General features: G+C 38.6%; 2 protein-coding genes across 4 annotated transcripts in view; one reads left to right on the top strand and one right to left on the bottom strand.

The window, feature by feature from the left end:
• Positions 1-401: 401 nt before the first annotated feature.
• On the bottom strand, positions 402-9,250 carry LOC104960098 (ubiquitin-conjugating enzyme E2 Q2-like). Of its 2 annotated transcripts, none has more exons than XM_010788054.1 (13): positions 8,934-9,250; positions 6,139-6,243; positions 5,889-6,011; positions 5,739-5,795; positions 5,489-5,638; positions 4,356-4,440; positions 4,196-4,256; positions 4,022-4,112; positions 3,877-3,935; positions 3,614-3,662; positions 3,433-3,528; positions 2,628-2,694; positions 402-2,541 (listed from the first exon to the last, which is right to left on the bottom strand). In XM_010788054.1, the coding sequence occupies exons 1-13, from the start codon at positions 9,090-9,092 to the stop codon at positions 2,510-2,512; spliced, it is 1,134 nt and encodes a 377-aa protein (XP_010786356.1). In that variant the 5' UTR covers positions 9,093-9,250; the 3' UTR covers positions 402-2,509. The 2 variants fall into 2 exon arrangements, with proteins under 2 accessions (XP_010786356.1, XP_010786355.1); XM_010788053.1 differs by having other exon boundaries at positions 5,489-5,641; positions 8,934-9,248.
• Positions 9,251-16,881: 7,631 nt separating this feature from the next.
• Positions 16,882-22,213, top strand: part of LOC104960099 (neuroplastin-like) — a 16,426-nt gene continuing 11,094 nt past the window's right edge. For both annotated transcript variants that reach the window (XM_010788055.1, XM_010788056.1), the window contains exon 1: positions 16,882-17,173. In XM_010788055.1, coding sequence (XP_010786357.1) covers positions 17,083-17,173 — 91 coding nt within the window. In that variant the 5' untranslated portion in view covers positions 16,882-17,082. The remainder of the gene's footprint in view (positions 17,174-22,213) is intronic.

Below are 22,213 nucleotides of genomic sequence, written 5' to 3'. Positions count from 1 at the left end.
AAGACACAATGAAGGAATTTTAGACTGGACTTAAGTCCTAAAAGTTTTTAAAAAGTAAAAAATGAACTAAATGCAACAACCCTCCTCGGCCTTGTCTCAATGAAGTGTTATGATACCATGTTGATTTGTTTGTTGAAAGGAAGTAATAAGGGTATAATGCCTTTTTATTTTCAAGTCACTCAACAGATTGAGTGTTTTCTTTTTTTTGTCAATGTCAAAACCAAAGGCGAGTGAAAACCGAAGTTTTTGATGTGAAGAGCGGCAAGACAGGAAACAACGCTTATACAAAATCATTATGAGAGTTGTGTCAGGAGTAAATCATTTTATTCATTTATTAAAATACCAGCCCAATACATCTGCAATCAATTGAGTACAGTGAAAATAATACACAGGGACCCCAGTAAAACAGCAATAATCTTAAAATTCTTTATTCATAAACTTGATGCAAGTTTACAAATTACTGTACATGGTCAAAATGTCTTCAAATGGAAAAGGAAAAATAAAACCAAAGCGAGCCGACGGTGCCAGGCTTGATCAAGTTTTGTCCGTGCCAGAAAATGAATCGACAGCTGGGACAAAACTATCTTTTTAACACAGTCCAGTTAAAGAAGCGTGCAGGTCTATTTACCACGGCATGACCATCAAACTCCAGTCGTCTCTGAATCTCGACACAGGCCCTTCAGACGAGGTCGTAATGAGACCCGATGATCCCTCCCCTCAGCGATTTCAGACATGTAACAAGATGTGTGCTTTCTTTCTTCCTGATTTTAAAATATTTAGCTCGCAATGCTTTTTGTTGTTATAATTGACCTCTCCAGGCACATTGTTGCCAGTTGTGCAAACATTTTTTATCAGGAATATGTAAAGATCACACACTGAAATCAAATCTATTTCAGTATTAGTTTGGGATTTAAAAATAAGAACCAGATAGTAAAGTGTGTACTAATGAGCCATTACATGGGATGGTCATCATGCAACTGCAATCCTGTTAAAATGGCATCTTACTGCAAATGTCATTCATACATTGCTTTAATTAATAGAAACAAGCGGGACATATTATCGCTTACATTTCAACATCAGATGTGTGAGTAAGCCTTAATGTCAGCTGTACAGAGCAATAATTAAACCAAGAAAATAACTCAAACCATGTACAGATTCCCCTCTTAAGTATTGTTTGTTACCTGAGTTGCCATTAAAATATACTTTTGCAGACAGTGTTAACAAATAAACTGCAAAAGAGCAGACAGATTGATAGATACAGTGTGTGTCCTGTAGTATGGGGAACAGCAGTAGTGGTGACGTACTGCGGTATATTGCATGGTTAAAGTTTCATACAGAGTTTCAGGTCAGTGACATATTATGGTACATAGTTGTGGAGAATGGTGGATTTTAAGCTGCTGACAGCAGAGAGGAGATGTAACAAGGAAGCAAATCTAACCTGGGCAGGGGGCAAACCTCTACAATCGATGCATGTCAGGAAGATGACACACAAGATGCTAAACTGTGCAGAATTATGAAGAAAAAAAAAATCACATTCAAACACCCTTCATTTACACCCTCTGTGAAGCTATCCCTGTGTGATTCTGCTCAACAAAGTGACTGTATTTCCAGCATCAAACCAACCACACGGACCAGAGGCCAGACCGAGGGTTGCAGGGTCATTGTGTTAAAAAAACAAATGAGGCAAAAAGAAAAGCTCTTTAGCTTCAGTATTAGATCTGTCAAAGGTTCATATCATCTTCTATTGGTAATATATCCTCTTCCAAAGGTATGCAAAGTGCAGACTTTTCATGTCAGCCTGCCTTGTTTTAAAATCAACCACTGCTGGATTTGTTCACAGACAACAGCTCATCTTAGTCGGACAACATTGCAGCATTTCATTCTGCTTTGTCAGACACTTAACATATTTGTGAAAGAGTTCAAATATACCAGGTTGCCTCAATTTAAGATAACAAATGAAACGTATTTATTGTCTAGGATGCTCAAATAATAAAAACAATCGCTGAATAATATTTCTAAAATGTTTGCAGTTAGGTACCAGTACACTTCCCAAAGAGAAGGGGAAGAAGTTGTGACCAATAAAAACAGGTGCAGTGAGGGGCCGCATCCAGAGCTTCAGTTTCAATCTCCTGTTAAAGTTCCCAGTTGAAGGAAGGCTAACTGACTGATGGTGAAGCCCATTTTTGTCAAAGCAGCTAAAGTAAAAGCATTTCCCCTCATCTAAAGGGAGAAACGTTTAGTTTTTTAAAGACAAATGAGCATATTTAGAAAACAGGACTAGTGATACCCTCACATCCTCCTCACTCAAACAGAGAGGGGAGACGTGAGGTGATACCAGGATAAAGTCTTTACGGGAGCGAGGCGAAGGAATACATGTCAGATGAGCCAACGAGATGGTGTCCCCAGATGATATATCCCCAGTAGAGTCAGAGAGGGGGGGAAATATTCGGAAGAAAACAAGATACTTTGACCCAAAGACATGTTCCCAGTGCATAGCGGTCGTAGCTCCTTATCCATCCTCTTTAGGGGGTGTGTACCAGCCTGTGAAGACAGAGAGAGAAGCCTCTTTGCAAATGGATCCAAACCACTGTGTTTCTACACTCAGACATTTAGGAATATTTACTCACCATTCTTTTCATGTATCTGCACAAGGGACTTGTAGGACTGTTGTGCTCTGGCAAGATTGTACTGGTTCTGAAATAAACAAATAGTGTTCTGTAAGATTCACAGAAATTGTTCTCCATGCAGTAGGGAAAATGTAAATTGCCATCTTTCTTTCCCATCAGGCTTTCTCAGTTTGTTCTTACTAAAGACACACTTCTTCTCTCTGGCCTTCTAGTCAGAGCGGAGCACGACTCCTGACATTTCCCTGTGTTTTTGATATTTCTGTTGTAAATTATTGTCTTTTATTGTGATTGAAGTAATGTGTTTTTATTACATGTACAGCACTTTGGCTCGACCAAAAATCGCTTTTAAATGTGCTATATAAAAAAACTTGATCAGCTCCAATAGAAGCATACAATGGCAAGACGCAAACGTAACCTTTACTCCTCGCAAGTTTTCCTTTGTCAGAAAACAATCTGAAGGAACAACTCATTTATCTGAATGCAAGACACTTGAAATTAAGTGTAAATAGAACCTAGGATATAACTAGAGACACTTCTCTTGAATTCTCTACTGAAACCCAACTGCTTCATACAATAAGGCCTCTTAGGGCCCCAGTATGCATCATAAGCATAGTTTAACCAATTATTGAAAAAGGTATTTCTTTGACCCTCTCCCACTACTCTGTTGTCTAAGTTTTTCCATCAACTAATTGTCATGTGAAGTGTGGGCTACATCGCCTCTCTGACAGCAGTTTGTTTGCAATGTGTTGCTTTTGGATATGGTCGGATGGTATGACACTGAGACCAGATTAATGACATCATTTACCTTATTGGCTCCAAACTGCACCCTGGCTTTTCCTTTAACCAGTGTGGCATTTATCTGCATGATGACAGATTCTATGGAATAGGCACTGCTCCAGCCCTGAAAACACACACAAAATACACATTAACTGTGCTGTTAAAGGTGAGGGAAGACATGTCATACAAGGCATCACACTTTAACAAACCTGTTTTGTGAGAAGCTCCATGCACAAGGCCCCTCCTCCAAGAACATAACTGAAATCGAGAACAAAAAGAAATTCAGTATAAAATATGAAGAACTTCACAGTCTTGTTACTTCAATCATGAAGCGACAATTTTGTATTTTAAGTGAAATCTTTCATACAGAAGTCAAAATCCACTGATAAAATTGTGCACAACAATTGTGGACAAACTGAGTGAATACTGCCTTCAGAGGATTTTATATGAAAACTTGGCACTTCACACTCACCCTCCGGAGAGCACGGGTGAAATAACCCGTACAAAAGGGGGGTCAAAAGGAAAATTATCCTGAAAAAAACAAACAAAAAGCTTGAGTCTACAGAAAATTCTTTTATCAAATAAAACAATTGACTAATATTATTAGGAGGACTCACTTTATAAGAGAAATTGAGGAAAATGTAGTCCATTCCTTCCTTTTCTTTTAGGACCTGCAGGTCACTATGTAAAGGACTATCTGGGTCTACCCTGTAATAAAGAACAGGTTAAATATAACCGAAAACACTACACAATATAATAAATGTTAAAACAAACTGAATATGTGAACTTACGTCCTCAACTTGACATGCCAATCATAAAGGCTGTCGCCGAATAGCTCGACTGAATAAATACCTGTGAGAAACGTGACACAAACACAGAGCATTACTTCAATCTGCTGCTGACATAAAAAAAAGTGACCTGTCACTGTGGGGAATGTGTCAATGCAGTCACCTGTCTTGTAACTCTGTGATCTGTAGATCTCCCTGAGTTCCTTCATTAGGCGGTCCGAGGCCTGCACGGAGCCAGACACTGCGCCCTGCAACACAAAGGTTAATCAGACAGATGGTCGGACACCTGGGGGAACAGGAAGAGGCTTCACCTCCACTGGAAGGCTGAGCAGGGGAACATCGGGGCTATCAGACAGCCTGACTGCCCTGTACATTCATATCAATCAATAGCAGCACAAATTGAGCGTTTTCTACACTTAACAGGACAACCAACTCTGAGTGATAAAAAGGTACTAGGCCTTTTTACCATAAGCCCACAAAAAAAACATTTGATCATAAGCAGGCCCATGCAGTAAGGATACAACTTATTTTAGGATATTTTACAATATTACCTTTTTGAATCTGAATAAATTCAGCAATTGAATTCAGTTTAATTTAGGATAATCTCTCCTGCTACAGTGTGGTGTACTGTTCCTATTTTAAGCAGGAATCTTTTGTCCTCTGCATTGTTGGACGATGTTGGGACCCAATTAAACTTTTTTTGCAGGACAGACTAGCTTTTCTTTCTGCTGGAGCCCTCTGCGGCAGCACTGTGTCAGCACTGAGAGGAACGATGAGTCGGCATTTAGGACGCAGCGCAACTGCTGAACTAAACATGGTGAAACTGACAGAAGGACTAAGGGGAAAAAAGTATATTTTATGGCTATAGTATAATCCTATGATACTGTGAAACCATCCAGGAGAAGTGGTAATCAATTTTATTTTTCCGAAAGGTTCCTGGTTGACAAAATATTGAGATTTGCTCAACTCCAGCGCTAACAAATGTTTCATTGAAAGTTGTATCTCATCGTATAAAAACATTTGATACAGAAAGCATGAATTTGACCAACATTCAATATCTTATTCTTCTTATCCCATTTTCATATCTAATAAGATTGGTAAGGTACTTGAAAGGATTTAGATTCACTACTGGATTAAGATTTAATGAAACACTTTCCAGGAGACTCCAATGTCTTCTTGATGAGTGATTCGGAGGTGGCTGCCAAAAGTTAGCATCCAAAATATGATTTATAGGGAAAAGCTCCTCTAGTCAGTTAAAGTCACCAAAACGTGATGAGAACCTGAATGAGAACTTACATTCAAGTGATCCTGTCTCTGGTTTTTACGGATCTTCTCCAAGACGGCCAGATTTTCTTTTTCTATCCCGTCATCTTCTGACTTCTTTCCATCAACTGGCTCCTCTTCCTTCATGTCGTAATGGTCCAGGTCTTGGTCCAGGTCAATGTCCTGCTGGAAGCGTATCAATTATATTCAGAAATATGGAACGAAATGGACGAGTAAGCTATAATACCATGAATGTACTAAGTTGTCATTAATACACAGATACCTCTCCCATTTCTTCCTCCTCTTCCTCTTCAGAGGTCACCTCATCTGACGGCCCATGCTGCAATGTGGTAAAAAGTTGTGAGTCGACATGCGGTGAGTTTTCAAACGCAACAAAGAGACATTGAATTTAAATCTTGCTTTACGTGATTACCTTTCGCTCTTGGGTAATGGGGCCAGCAGGCAGAGGCTGGTCGAGCATTTCTACATCTGGATGCTGTGGCAGGTTGTACAGCCGACAGAGATCACAGATGAGGCGCTTCAACTGCTGAAGGAGCTGCGGGAACAATGAGCAAGATAAGATTTAAATCATTGGAGAGAAACTGCAATTGAACAATACTATAAAGGTTGCAGTGTTATAGCAGTAAACAAAGATAAAGCTGGATCCACATCCTCAATCTTACCAATGTGCTTCCTTTTCTCACATCCTCTAATCGCTCCAACACTTCAGCCAGACTGGGATCATCAGAGTCAACAAACCATATCGGTGCCGTTGAGGGGTAGGATTCCTGCAACAGAAGGATATGAAAATGAAGCAGGTCATGCTTGGATGATAATGGCTACAGATTGTATGTTAGGGTTGTACCAAATGTCTTTTTTTTGTATTCAAAGTTTCTAAAGAGGATGTTAAATGGAGCGAACCGCTTCAACACGTGTATTTCCGTTTATTCACAGCATTCATTTTGTTATTCTACAGTATTGTTGTTTTATAGTTATTTCTTAATGTATTTAAACCAATTTGTGTTCTTTGAAAATGAAAAGGATATTGCATTGTGTTTGTTACTTTCGTTGCAGGTGTATGTCTTCAGTGTAATTTGGCTTGGCTTCCTATTTTGAAGGAGAGTTAGCGCTGTTGACAGGAAGTTGTTGTTTGCTATGGAAACAACGTGACGGAGATTAACGGAGAAAAGTCATATCTACATATAAAGACGGAGAAAGTAAACGATAAAGTGTATGGTTAAGTGTTAGCACCCCCCGAAGAGGTACAAGCTCTTACGTTGATATTGGAGATTTCAATAAATTCTATTCTATTCTAAAAACCGAATAACGAAATTGAAACCCGAATAGTACTCCAACGAACGAATATTCGGGTACAGTCCTAGAAAAGTGTAACATTACTTTTAAGTCATGGCCCAAGAAACAACCCTGTCAAATTCTGAATGACCATATACCCGTATATGTGCACATATTTATACAGCAAGGGTGATGATTAGATATTAAGTAACAGATGGGTATGACTCAGGGAGTGTATCATGTAATATAATGGGGTGATGCCAAAGATTCCTGGCTTTACGACTTAACAGACAGATATCATTGGACAAATCAAGCCTTAGAGTACTGTGCATTAGGAGTATGGGTCTATAAATCGCCAGTCAGGATATATCGGAGCTTTCAGAACAATTGTTTGCATATTTATGACTTGAATGTTTAAGTGAATGCTATTCAACACTTAAGCGAACTCTGGAGATTTAGCAATTAGTAAGCCAAATTCAAAAGGAGACACTCGCATATAATCTTGCCCAATACAACCTGTTCAAATAACGAAGGCAGTGGTTTTCAATGCAACTCCCAGATATTAAAATCCCTGCATGTTTCCCATCTCATGCTCTTCTTATAACAGATACAGGTGTGTCCTACCAATAAAGAGCAGGTGATCACACATGATCCAGCTAATCAGATGCGTTAAATGTGCATATTCTAGATTCAGATTTTGATGCTGAATGCACTCTTGAGTTTCTGAGATCGAGCCGACGCAAAGAGGGTGAATACATTTGAGTCTCGACATGACATGGCTATTAAAAAAAATGTAACAAGCCATGCCTGTGTCACCCAGAATCAAGCAAAAGTGCAAGTGCGTGTGAGAGGAGGATGTGGTCGGGGTGCTGTTCGTAAGAGATCTGCACCACCGGAACAATACAAATACAGGTGCCATGACAAGAGTGAGATGTTTGTGATATCGCCTAGTATATTTTCCGATTATTTCCATTGCTCATAATGTATAAAAGGAATTTGTTTTGAACATTTATAAAAAATACCAGAACTATTTTGTTATCTAAGGTTGACAAAATATAGTTTCAGCCAACCTCACACGTTTAGTTGGTAACAGTATAATTCAGACTCCTTCATATCTACATTTAATCTTTTGCTAAATAATTTGGTGTCCTGATAAAAGACAGTAATGTTACAGTTTTATTATAAATTCGCCATAGGGATCCGTCTATTTACTGAAAAGGGAGTTCACTAAACCCCTGTATTTAAGATAAAATATATATTAACATTACAATCAGTGGTATTGATGTTCAGATAAATAAGACATGCCTTATTGATCCCAATTCGGGAATATTTTTCGTCACAGAAGCATGTAGATAAGCCTATCAAACTCAAAGAATGTAGGCATTGAATTTCTTTTACATTTGAGTTAGCAGAATAATTAGTTTTAAATTCAAATAAAATCCTCAAGGGACCACCTGAAAACCAAATATACAATCTTTCCTTTGATATATACATATATTTATTTTTAAATAAATGTTTTTATTGATTAAAGCTTTGGGACAGTGTCCAAACTTTCCTTTTAAAAGAACATATGGTTAAAATTGGTTTAAGATTACCCTCTTTGTCCCGCATGTCATTGTTTTTATTGTCTTTTCGCTCCTACTCTATCTTTGTTCATTTGTATTTGACATTTATCTTGTATTTTTAATATTTTCATGTAATTGTATTTATCTTTTAGCACGGTCATTCATGTTTGTTGAGCTGTAAAGCCCACTGAGATATACGTGTTTTTGTAATATTGGGCTATAAGAATAATCTTTATTCGATGTGTGAAAGTCTTCTAAGTAAGACTTAGCTAAATGCCGTGAAATGTAACGAAATACAGTTCAGTAGTTATAAAGTTAACGGCCGTAGTTGCTAGCAGTAACGCAGTTAATTTGGCTATCGAGTCAACGACACAAGCTAGCACTACTTCCAGTGAGCAGCTAGCATTAAGCTACCGCAGCGTCGTTACTATACGATGTTTGCTGGTTCACTCTTTCAAAGTGAATTAAACACTGGGTGCTGTGTTCTATTTATCTTTTACCAACGAGACGACTAAAATCTTGGCGCCGCAATAAACTAAAACACTTGAATCGTAGTTAGTAAACACGGATCGCTCCCTGGTTTCAGTCGGTAGTGGCTGGTTATCTTGGCCTGGACTCACCGTGATGTTGCAGTGGATGATCAGCAGCTTCTCTCCGGTAACGTTGAATTGGCAACTGAGTTCATCGGGTTTCCAGTCTATTATTCTAAATCGTTCGTGGTTTGGGTCAAAAATGGACTCCAAAAACTTCAATTCGGCCTTCAGACCCGACACCGACATCTTCTACTCATCTCAAACCACCAGGCCGCTGGCAGAGGGGGAAGTCTGGGCGGAATGTGACCGCGCAGTTGAGTCAGTTCTACGGATCTCGCACATTAGCGTGAGAACAACAACAAAGGGCTGGAGGGTGAGGGCTATGGTGCACACTGTCACCGGTTTCTGGCAGTTATGACCCTGCACGACCTCCATTTACTCTATCTCTTTATTATATTGTGTTTTAAAGTGTAATTTTTTTAATATTATATAACATTATTTAATTTGGCAGTAGTGCTCACGACCAGCAGGAGCCTAGAAACACAAGATCCAAACATTCTCAAATGATATTTAATACAAATTAAATATATAATAGGCTATACAAGCAAATAAAAGCTTGGGAATTAATAAAAAAAGGTTAGCAACAAAGGAGCCCCAAAACTATAATAGGCTATACAAGCAAATAAAAGCTTGGGAATTAATAAAAAAAGGTTAGCAACAAAGGAGCCCCAAAACTAGAAAGATACTACTACTACTACTAATAATAATGATAATAATAATACCTCTATTTGTATAGCACACCGGTTTCTGACAGTTATGACACTGCACAAATACAATTTAATATGATGTTTTATTGTTTTAAAGTGTCATTTTGTTTATATTACATAACATGATTTTATTTGGCTGATAACCTACAGGAGCCTCCAAAAAAACCTTTTCACTTTATACTTAATACAAATGCAATATATAATAGGCTATACAAGCAAACAAAAGCATTGAAGTTTAAAAAAAGCAAGTCTGGGACACTAACATAGGAGTCCAAATACTATAATTAAAGTAATTCTAATAATAATGATAATAACAATATCTTTATTTGTATAGTACTATAGAGGTCCACTTTAAAGAATCCACAATAAAATATACAAAATAAGTTAGCAAACCAACAACTGTTTGTCAATTGCCTATCCTACATCAGAATCAGAAACGGGTTTATTGCCAGGGAGGTTCCCACATACAAGGAATTTGACTCGATTTCATGGTGCATACATAAAATATAAAACAAAAAATCTCCATATAAAACAAAAAATCTAATATAAAACAAAAAATCTTTAAGGACACTGTAATAAAATATAGTTAGATAGCAATAAAATAAAGCAGTAATTTACAGTGAAATAGAATGCTGTGAATTATAAAATATGAAATAAGAAATATGTGCAGTAAGCAGTATTTGAACATTGTGTGCATTAATGTAATGCATATAGAGTCTACGTTGTGGCAGAGGTAAAGTGTCAGTGGGGGGGCCGGGCCTTGTTTAAGAGGCCAGTAGCGGAGGGGAAGAAACTGTTCAGGTGGCGAGAGGTTTTGGTCCTGAAGGAGCGCAGCCTCCTGCCAGAGGGGAGGGGGGTTAACAGTTTGTGTCCAGGGTGGGAGGGGTCGGCCACTATCTTCCCTGCCCGCCTCAGGGTCCTGGAGGCGTGCAGGTCGTGGAGGGATGGCAGATTACAGCCGATCACCTTCTCTGCAGAGCGGATGACCCGCTGCAGCCTGCCCTTTTCCTTGGCTGTGGCGTACAAGATGGTGATAGAGGAGGTGAGGATGGACTCGATGATGGAGGTGTAGAAGTTCACCATCATTGTCTTTGGCAGGTTGAATTTCTTCAGCTGCCTCAGGAAGAACATCCTCTGCTGTGCTTTTTGGATGAGGGAGCAGATGTTCTGCTCCCATTTGAGGTCCTGGGCGATGATGGTGCCCAGGANGGCGGGGTGCGTGTTGAAGGCCAGAGCTGAAGTCCACAAAGCAGCGATCCTGCATTAGGTTCCTGCTGTGTCCAGTTGCTGCGAGGAGAAAGTGGCAGGGGCCAATGTTTACAGCGTCGCTCCACAGACCTGTTGGCTCTGGTAGGCGAACTGCAGGGGTCCAGGAGGGCGCGTCTGTGTTGGACTTTTATGCTGCGGAGAGGAACAAGGGCCGCTCAAAGTACTTCCATAACCACAATCAGGGCGACGGGTCTGTAGTCATTAATCCTGTACGTCCTTGATTTGTCTTGGGAACGCGGATGGATGGTTGCGAGGTTTTGAAGCGCATGCTGGCAACGCTGGCCATGTCTCCAGGGAGGTGTTGGAGATGTTCCGAAACACTGGGTGACAGATGATCAGCACGCAGAGCCCTTCAGGGGTGGAGGGGGAGACATGAGCAAAAAAATCATCAATAAATCCAATTTAGCCTCTGTTTTTGCTATCAGATGCTGATTCTGATAAACATGATAATCCATAAAAGTGCTGAGAGAAGGTGCCTTGAAGGCTGAGGGTGGGTTGACTGCAGCCAACGTTCCTGCGAGTAGTGTACAGTCTTGTTTGTCACGATTATTTACAGTAGGTTTTGCTGTTATTTACAAAACCTTGGGTTCATATACCCCACAGGTTAGTAACCCTGAACAATAAATATGAGGGTCATGACATGCTTAGAATGACAAAAAAGTTACTAACATAATATTTTGCTTATGGTTTCGTAGTCTTTATTTTTTAGTTGGATTAATGCTTAGTAATCATGCTAGCATCTTCAAGTCCTTGACAAAGCCTTAGTCGGCGAGGCGGAAAAAATCATCTTCCTTTATCTGGCCCATCGAATGTACCTCATGCAACCTGCTAACAAGTGGTTAGAAAGGTAACTTTAGTCTTTAAGGCGATGAAGGGAAAAAAATTTTGGTAGAACACAGATGAGAGTACATGTGAACGCAAAATCTAAATATAGTAAAGTATTTCCATGAAAAAAATTTTATATGTAACTTATATAATCAACAAGCCTTGTATATCGCAGTGCTTTCTTTACTTGTGCTTATATCGTGAGATGCTATGATTATTAATCAAACTTCAAAGTATGGTTAAATGGCAGCAAGTGCTTTCTAGGAACATGATTTTTGTTTAAGCAACATGGGCGGCAGGCATACTCTGAAAAAATGGTCTGCCCTGTTTCATGTAAAAACATGAGAGCCGTATTTGAAGTGGTAAATAGCAATACTTGACAACTAGATGGTCACAAGACGATACAGGTTGAACGCCGGTGTTCTTGCCCCACGATCTAGTGCGACACTAAGGCGCGCGCAATTACCGCATCAGAAACGAACCTGTTGGCGTGGTATATACTCACGTTACAAGCATGTTGAACTACATCCCCCGAGGGTCATCATAGGACTTTGAAAGAAATGGACGTGCAGTCACACCATCTTACCATCACCATCTTATTGAAACAACTAATACTGTTGAACTGACATTTTCGAAGTTGGCATTGTCTTATTACTGTTGCTGTTGATTTCGGTAAGTGCCCTTAAAATAAATCTCTTTTTATGCAGTTAAAAACAGCCATGGAATGAGTGCTTCGTGGAACGTGGCTGCTGCCATGTCCTATAATGTACTGATGTGTTAAAGTTTAACAGAAAGTCAGTCTGCCCATGAGAACAGCTGCTATCAACTTTTGTTTTAAAAATATTTTGTATTAGCCTCAAACTGGCTATTAATTGAGACAATTTGGGAGTGAAAACAATTTTCTCCTATAAGATAAATGTATCAAGGGAAAAAAACTATTATTTAAGACTGAAAATCTGATAAAAGCCATTTGGACATTGAAAAGCCCATCCATGCCTTACATCAATAACTACATTGAGGTTAAAGTTAAAAGTCTAACACACTTTAACTATAGCTGCTAACTATGTTATTTTGGAGCCTTAAACATGTTGCTTGACTGTAAAACTTAGACCACAGCAATAGGGAATGGCAACCTGATAACAGTTGCTGTAAACAGTTTACTGCTATCACCGAATGGCTATTCACTTGTGTTTTAAAAGTATTTTTGTATTAATGCCTCAAACTGGGTATTTAATGCAGACAATTGAGAGGCGTGAAAACATTTCACCTCTAAAATGAAACGGTAGAATAAGGTTTAAAGTCAAAATTTCAGACCTTAGCAAATTGTACTTAAATTGTAGTGTTCCATAGTACATTGCAGTAATCTTTAGGCTACTTAAAGTACTTTGAGTTAATTTACTTGATTTTATGCTTCTGCTTTTCATATTGGTGGGATGCAATGTCAACACAAAATATGGGTTATATTTGAATGATATAGATGTCTATTGACTGGCTTTTGTGGCCCTTTTTTTTATAGGTCTCAGTGCGACGCTCTCGTCAGTAGGATGTATGCCTCACTCGTCTCTGTTCACTATCGCTCTTCTATTTGATTCAACATATCCAGCTGCCATCGGGGTAAAATCCTGTTCTCCATGGGATGGAAGCCATTGGCGTAACATGAATACGTACTTCCGTAGAGGCAACTACATGCCAAAGCCACGAGCGTCACTGTGCGTTCGGCGCTCCGATAGCTTGCGCTACATCACTGAAAGACTCTCCGTCTCTAACACCAGTGTCACTGTCCCAGCAAACTTGGTGGATTATAATCAAAACACTTTGCAAGGCCTTTTTTGTTTTCGACACCTTGAAATGGCCGGTTTAAGGGTAGGCCATTCATCTTCTGTTATACAACCTGGATCGTATTAGGATTGGAGCGGCAGTCTGTGCGAATCAGTTTCTCAGCGTTCATAATGGCGTTGAGCACTGATAAGATGGTTGGCGGGATAAAAACTGATGCAGTCCGTTCAAGCGAAACACAAATTTGATTTGTATTGACATACAAAACGGCATCCCGGCTGGAGAACAATGCTTTGGGCGTTGGTTCAACTTCCTCTTGGTTTTTAACGTCAGCATGGACCCATTCAAGCGAGAAGAACACTCTCCTTATATGCCCCTTCACCTTTGTCTTATGTTCCTTTTCACTGCAACAGAGCCTAACAGATAAGATTGCAGTTCCCTCAAAGAATTAAGAATATGCTTAAGTTATTAATTTTGGAATGCCCTACACCATGTCACAAGTCACAGACCTCATTACCAAATCCATTAGTTGAGAAGTATTTGGCCCTGATGTGGATTTACTCTATACATTTCCTGGATGCAGGACATATGGTGCTTATGAGGAATGATTTGTCATTTATTTTTCCACTGTTCCAAACAATCCAAATGTAGTACTATCATGGCTTGATTTTCAGCTGCAAGGACCTCAATAATCCGGCTCACTGTAGACCTGGAGGACCTTTGTCCAAGCTCTGAGAAAACCATGGGGTATTGATTGATGACCCTTAGCAACTTTTGCTCTCAAATCTTCCTCAAGAATGTCGCTGAGGATATTGCGCGCCTTTGCCCAGCTGTCCTTCAAAAAGTCTATATATGGCGGTATTGGGACAAAGGCCTGCTAATCTCGGTAACAAACACATTAGATGGCGCGACTGGATGCCACAGGAATGACCTTTTCCATCCCAAAACTTAGAGTCTTTGTTGGACCCACGGAGGCACTTAATTTCAGCGTTCTTGTATCGTTTTTTTTGATTTACCACGAGATCTTTAGTGGACTTCCCTTTAAGCTTTGGATACAGCCTGATAACCTCAACCGATCTCGAGCAAAAGGGGGGAGCTGTGATTATGGATTATCGCCGGCTGACAGACACAACTTTCAGATGCTCTAAAGACAACATATTCGATCCCTCTTACAGGGTTATTGAACTATGCAGAGGCTGTCAGGTTTCTTGTTCATAGAGATCAGCCCGTGAAACACTGGGCACTTAGCAGTGTGTTGGATAGAGTAACGTCATTCAGGCATAAAGGAGCCCGTCACCATGCAACACATCACTCGTACAATAATTGTCCCTGGTTTGTACAACTCTTATTGATTTGAGGCTGCTTTGTTGGCAGTTGTTTTACTTTTGCTTTCAGCTGTCATTGGATATTGTAATGTTTACTTATGAGAGATATTTTTGTTGGGAGAAAAATTAAACTCTGAATGATTGTCCAAAAACTAAAATGGTTTTGTTTTGTTTGTTGTCAAAACCCAAACCAATACATTAAATCATTTTTTATTAAACATTTAAATTAAAATAAAAGTCTGTCAACGTGAGGATCATAACCCCAATCTATGAGCAGTATTTTACCTATAAAAAGCCTAGAATGAAGATTGAATGTGTGTTGTAGCAAATATTCAAGTGTGATCAGTCATTGTTTGCAGGTCTGATTTATTGCACATCATGATGGTCTCATAAAACAATTACATTTGATAGTGTTCGGCAGTGGTTAAAAATGCATTTGGACTGCAACCTTTTACTACCCCATTTTGATTAAATATGTTTTTGGACTCACTAAATGTTATCACCAAGTGCAAGTGTTGTGGTATGAAAAAATAATCATGATGCCTTTTTAAAATATAACTGACAGAAAGTGCAACTATCAGCCTAACTTCAATGTCACTTCATTTATAATGTATCCGGGTGTGGATATTAATCCAAACATTATCTGAATATGATAATTAAGTATTTTTAAAATGTCAATGTTTATTTATACAAACGGGGGGTTTGTATAAATAAACATTGATTGATTGATGTCAATTGCTGGTGAGAACAAAATAAGATATTTGAAAACATTTTTTCAGTTATTAAAGACAACTCAATATTTGTAACTTAACAGATGTTTTTTATATATATGATACAATAAATGCATGCATGACAATTAGCTCTGCACCCCTTTTTCAATTGTTGGAGTTAACTTCTGTGACCTTTTTTAACTTCACATCATAACTGTCCTCAAACTGATTCTATACCTTATAATATGGTATTATCCAAATCCCTATGAGATAATGTATCAAGGGAAAAAAAACTATTAGTTTAAGACAACAATCTGATAAAAGCATTTGGACATTGAAAAGCATCCATGCTTACAAATACTAAATTGAGGCTACATGGAGGTTAAAGTTAAAGTCTAACACACTAACTATAGTGTAACTATGTTATTTTGGAGCTTAAACATGTTATTGACTGTAAAACTTAGACCACAGCAATAGGAATGGAACCTGATCCCCTAATCCACCTATGTTCCTACAATCATTGTTGGATTTATATTGCAGGTGAGCAATGCTCTATAGACTTTTGTTCATACTATAAACTATTAGACAAGTATGAGCAATTTAAGAGACAATATACCAGTAAAGTATGATAAGGCAACAAAGTTACACAGTGTGTTGAAGACGTGAGGTTGCCACTACCCTTCATTAGTTCAAATAGAAATAGGATTAAAGGTCTACTTAAAGTCCCTGGTGCCATAGAGGTCAGGGCTTAGTCAGCCTGAGAGTATTCTTGACCCATGGCACAGTTTCAGGCCTTTAGCGATTTGTTAAGCACTACACTCAACCACTGACGTGAAAAACGTAGAATATTAACTAAACCAATAGATATCGCCATGAAACTTTCCCACTGAATTTACATCAAAAAAATCTAATTTAGCTGTGCTCATTTGCATAACATGACATAACAATCTGAACATTGGATAAAGTCAGATTCAAAAGTATTGTTTCATTTAGATGACATCGAGTCAAAGTAGGCTATTCGAAGAGGTAATGTATGATAACTTAACAACAACAAAATAAAAATGGCCATGTGTTTGGGATATTTTGGGAAATCAGCCATGCAAGCCAATAGTACAATTAAAGTAAAATGGGGCATGAAAACGTACCTTCAAACTCTCAAAATTGACCATTGCATGAAACATAAAAAAAACATTAAAGATTGGGTTTATATTGTGTATTTTTAAAACTTGCCTGAGAAACAAAAGCGCGCGCCCATCTTGTCTATTGTGATCATATAATTGAATTCTGCTCAAATGTATAAGATTCCTCCAAGAGCTCGCGGGATTTCAGATGAGACGGGTGGATAAAAAAAGGTGGTTTCCTCCCTGCATCGGGCTGACACACAGCAGAGAGCCGCACAGGTAGCTAGCAGCAGTGCCGTAGGCTCCCGCTAGTCTACCTAGCAACACTTCCCATTACCCAGCTTTACTGTGCGTGGAGCCTCGGTGAATTCAGCCCACATCCTCATATCCTGCTCAGGTCACCTTTAGCGCGCGCCTACCGGCATTTTCTCCCGTCTCCGAAGATGATACCTGGCAAACGAAGAGCTGCAGTCATGTCCTTCTCGCTGGCGATTATCGGAGCCCTGCTGCTGCAGACCGTGTCTTCTCAGAATGGTAAGAAAAACGAGAAAATGCGGGGTTTTTTTAGGGAGGGATTTCGCATGCATTTCTGCAGTGGGACAATTTCTAATGAAGGATTTTCTGAAGAACACTGTCCATCATGGATATCTCACCACCAGCAGCAGTCAGGTTAATTACCTAATCCCTCAACGGGAAATAAACTAATATCAGTCGACGCTGTTTTGGTCTTTGGCGTTTGTAATGAAAGGGTCAATGAATCATTAATGGGATGCAATGTGTATTGGTTGGGCTGAAGTGGGCCATACGCAGGCCCGTGTCCCTAAAATGTCCTCTGAAGTGTGCAGCTGAATACATTCAACCTGCAAGGACAAGTTCTGCTCATTAAGAAGGTGGAAAAGGAAATGGTGTCACTCTGAAGTTCACAATCTGTCATGCCCTCCTTAGAGACACACACACACACACACACACACACACACACACACACACACACACACACACTCTCAACATGCTGTCACTATGGATCTGCTCAGGTATGCTAGGATTCAGTATCCAGCAGTGTATCACTCTCCTACAGGGTGAGATCTCCACTTGCATCAGCTCCTTGTAAATGAGCATAACACGCATGTAATTAGCTGTAGGACTTCAGAAGTGCTGTAAATAGCACCAGTTCATTTTGCTGCATGCTTCTATTTTTAGAGCAAAGATGCTGCACTGGGAACCATGGCTTTAATGTCCTCTTGCAACAGTGGATCTGTTAACTCTTTGCTGAGATGTGCTGCACTGCAGAAAGGCATTGATTTCTCTGAGCGATTCTACTCGCTGAGAAATTGCCCCCCCCTGGTCATAAATCTCACCCCCCACCAGCAAACAGTTTAGGGCAGTGTAAATCCGTCTCAGCTGAGTATTTGGGGGTGGATACTGTAATTATGCACAGTGTATATTTGCCGGCATTGTGTGAGAAGGAGTGTGAGAATTTATTCAGCTCCGGCCTTCCCTGGAGTTGACCATGTAGGAATGCATCTCCTCCTATACTGCACACACCCACTCATTTCATCTCTTCTTTGATCAGCACACTGGCGGATAAAGATCTGCTCAAATATAATGGGTTTTTATCAGGCAGACTGCTAGAAAGTGATATTTTCTCACCTTCTTCACCTGTTTTCATATAATCCACAGAAGCAATATGATACCGCAAATGACACAGTGCATTAATAATCGTATAAGTATATATTAGAGTATAAGGTGAGTCTGGTTAGAGAATATATTAAGGCGTACAGCAGCCAGCCTCATCACAGAAGCCATTTGTATCTGCTAATCGCTTCTGAAGCTATTCCTGCTGATGTTCCCTAAGGATGTGTGTTTCATCTGAAGTAGAGTAGCTTTTACCAAGGACGCTGTACTAGTATCAAACCATTTCCTTGTTGTAATTTATCATACAGAAGTAACAAACTGCTTAAAGTGTAGATCTCAGTTAAAGTTAACTACAATTGATAAATTGCTGGGCAATAAATATTTATTGCCCAGCAATTGATCAATTGTGGAGTTATATATCAATTTTGGAGGTAATAAATATTGTCATATTGGATTTGATGCATATTGCTCAGCATGCGATCAATGCAAGCATAGGATTTTGTTGCTCCAGTAATAATTGATTGATAATCCCAACATATTCATTGATTTCAGTTTTAGGTTTATATTATAAACTGAGGACATGTATCAGTGCAAAGGCCAGAGTTCAGTTATCCTGACAAACTCCTTTTTTCAATTCAAACATTAAACACATATATAATTAAATCATAGAGAATGACAATAAATTGTAATTTTAGTCCCAGATTTGACCTTTGTTAGTACAGTTTACCAAAATGTAGTTTTGTCAGCAGATTGGACACACTGTATAGTAGTGAATGTTTTAAGATGGACTGTGAGTGGAGTGTCTAAATTATCGTCTTTTGTACATTTATAAATAAATAACAAACATACAGCTCATCCACTGAAAAATATAACGTATCCTTGGTCTGAAATGTAAAACGTCCTATTTGTGTATTTTGCAGTAGGGCTACACATATTTATTACATCGGTTATTGATTAATCCAAATGATTGGTCCATTTGATTTATTGAAAATAGTGAACAAATTACTTAAACAATGAATAGATTAACAAAATCGCAGCAGACCCTATTTATGATTTATGAACTAATCGATTGATTGACTGATTTTGTTTTCAGTTCCTATTTGCATTTTTATGATTTTATTTACAATGTATTAACATGTTTAAATCATTTCAATATCTACAATATTATTGACCAGCATTTAAACAATGAATATGTAAGCCATCGCTTTCTGTTGCTTTTCTAATCCCAAGGTGTCTCTGTCCATCAGGGCTCAATGCTGTTCTCACATTTAGCATTCAATTAGCTACTAAATATGAGTTGCACACTTTTTGATGCATAAACTGGAACAGTGTCCAGAAATACTTCATATTACACTGTTTTTTAATGAATTCTTCAGGAGAAACAGAGACAATATCTGACACCTTGCTGTTTACTGTCACTAGGGGCTGGCAGGATGTGGCTCACAGGCTGATTTTGATTGGTCCAGGTGTTACATGAGAGTCTGATTGGATAGAAATACATACAAGGTTATAAATGATAATACAATGGTTTCCTCTCATGGCTTTCCGAAAGGCTAAATACAGTATGTGACTATAAACTACTTTTATGAGATTAACCTTATTCTACAAACTTAATAACGTCATATAAAGAGCTGTTACAATTATACAAATAATTGATTAAACTAATTGAAAACAATTTTGAGAATTGGTTGATCATCAGTTAGTTATCAAGATCTATATGAAGGTTTGCTGTTTTTACCAATTTTGTATTCTTGTTAACTGAATAATTTTTGTCGTCCACACAAAATGGGACATTTCAAGATGCCACGTAGAGCTCTGGGGAATTGATTGTTATAGAAAACAAGACAAAGACACATTTATTCTTATGTCAGAATTGACTAAACGTAATGCACACATTTCCATATGTTCACCTTTAAAACAAACCTATAAACACACTTAAGCATTAGACACAAGAAGAGCATCAGATGAGACCAGCAATTGAAAATGAATTTGAACCAAAGTTCTGACCATGTGAAAAAATTTGGCAATACTGAAAATGAGAATAATGAAAAGAAAAGAGAAATAACTTTAATAACTTTACATTTTGGCGCTGTTTTTTAAAGGCAGTCAGAGCTGTAGCAATAAGAATAATCATTAGACGCAGGGCTAAAGCTAAATGTATTTTGTCTGGAACAAATAATAGTTTAAAAAAAAATCAACTAACAATTAAAATGATCAATTGGTTGCAAAACATTCTGGGGTTAAGAATATGTGGTCAATGCAAGATAAATGAAGGATTTAGAAAAAAAAACACAAAGTAGCGCTCATATTTTATATATACACATAACCTCGTGCCAAAACTAATCTAACGTCAACTCGACATAAGTGACGTCACTCATACATGTACACGACTACTGGCTCAGCACGTTTATACATCTTCACTATTTGCTGTGGCAGGATCTGTCCCTCAGCAGTTCTGTGTTGACAGCTGAGGTGTTAGTTTTCAGTTTTCAAATTGTTTGTTGTTGTATTTTTATTGTTTACATAAGCACTTTGATGCCAGTTTATGAGCTATATCCATCAAAAATGAATGCATTGTAACACAATAATCAATACATCCTCTCTATAACAAGGTGAACATCTTGAAACTGTTGGAGAGTTATTGATTCAACTGTATGTTTATTTTTGAAGCCGCAGTTTGTGGTTTTGTTAAATCTCTTCAGGTGCTTTTCTTATGTTGTCAACCCCATGTATTTCTATAACGCAGTGGTTCTCAAACTTTTTCTGTCAGACCCCCCCTTTGGAGAAAAAAAAAAGTCGGGCCCCCCCAAAACAGATAGTCAGGCTCAGTGGCGGCGCCAGAGATTTCTTTTGGGGGTGCTGTGGGGTAGCTTGAAGTTTCATAGAGGGTGCTCAAACATTTAGGGTTTCCCATCAATGTACCGGTCGCTACAGTGGAATTTTCTACTGCAACACTCCCCATGAATATACACAGTGTACCCGCGACTGTTACAATGAAGGCTTGATAATCAGCTCGTGGCATATAGGTGTAAGCAGGGGTAAAGTGCTATTTTTATAGGTGGTGTGTGGACCTCACATAGGGGGGTCCGGGGGCAAGCTTCCACCCGGGAAGATTTATTTTTAAATATTGAAGTTAAATGCATAAATCTGGTGCACTTTGAGAACAAAATGAAGAGATATGGATACATCTCTCAACACGTAATAGTACTGTGCTGCATCATATTATTTTCGAATCAATAATCTTTGAAATTATGATTTTTTTTTTTTTTTTTTTAATTTAAAAAAAAAAAAATGTTTTAACCATTTTTCCTCCTGGGGCCCTCGCGCCCCCTGGTCATGGCCTCTGCGCGATCCAGGGGGGTGCCCCACTTTGAGAACCATGCTATAGATGGCAGTGTAATTACAGAAACCGAACACCTATCGTAATGGCAATGTAGTACCTTATGAATGTGGGATCGTTATGCTAGAATGCACTCATTCTTTGCTAGGGGTACGTAATAAACAAAGCCGAGCATTTTGGATACATTTGTATAATATGATTTCTGCGCTTATAACTTGCTCAGCCTGCACACCCATTTATTTTTCGCGAAAAACACGCAGAAAACATGGAGAAACGTATATCGTATAAAAAGCCTTTAAAATTTAAGTCATCATTGTCAGCAAACAAAAAAAAAGAAATCTGGATTTAAAACAAACATTTAATGTTGTATATGATTTATTCGGACCTTATATAATATATAATAATAATAATAAGTGACACAGAGGAAATGGTTAAACTTTGAACTCGCCATATTCGCATAACCCATTCAACCTGTTCTCTTCTGGTTTGAATATTTACTTCTTCTCAGTATGGTTCAACAAGGAAACCTTCTGGATGCCATGATAACGTTCTACTATCGTCATAGAGGTATGTTAGTGGCGATAACTGTGTGTCACATTTGA

Source organism: Notothenia coriiceps, unplaced genomic scaffold (genome assembly GCF_000735185.1).
Source record: "Notothenia coriiceps isolate Sejong01 unplaced genomic scaffold, NC01 NC01_scaffold00031504, whole genome shotgun sequence".
NCBI lineage: Eukaryota > Metazoa > Chordata > Actinopteri > Perciformes > Nototheniidae > Notothenia > Notothenia coriiceps.
The sequence above is the reverse complement of the archived record's forward strand: the minus strand, read 5'-3'. Positions and strand labels throughout refer to the sequence as shown.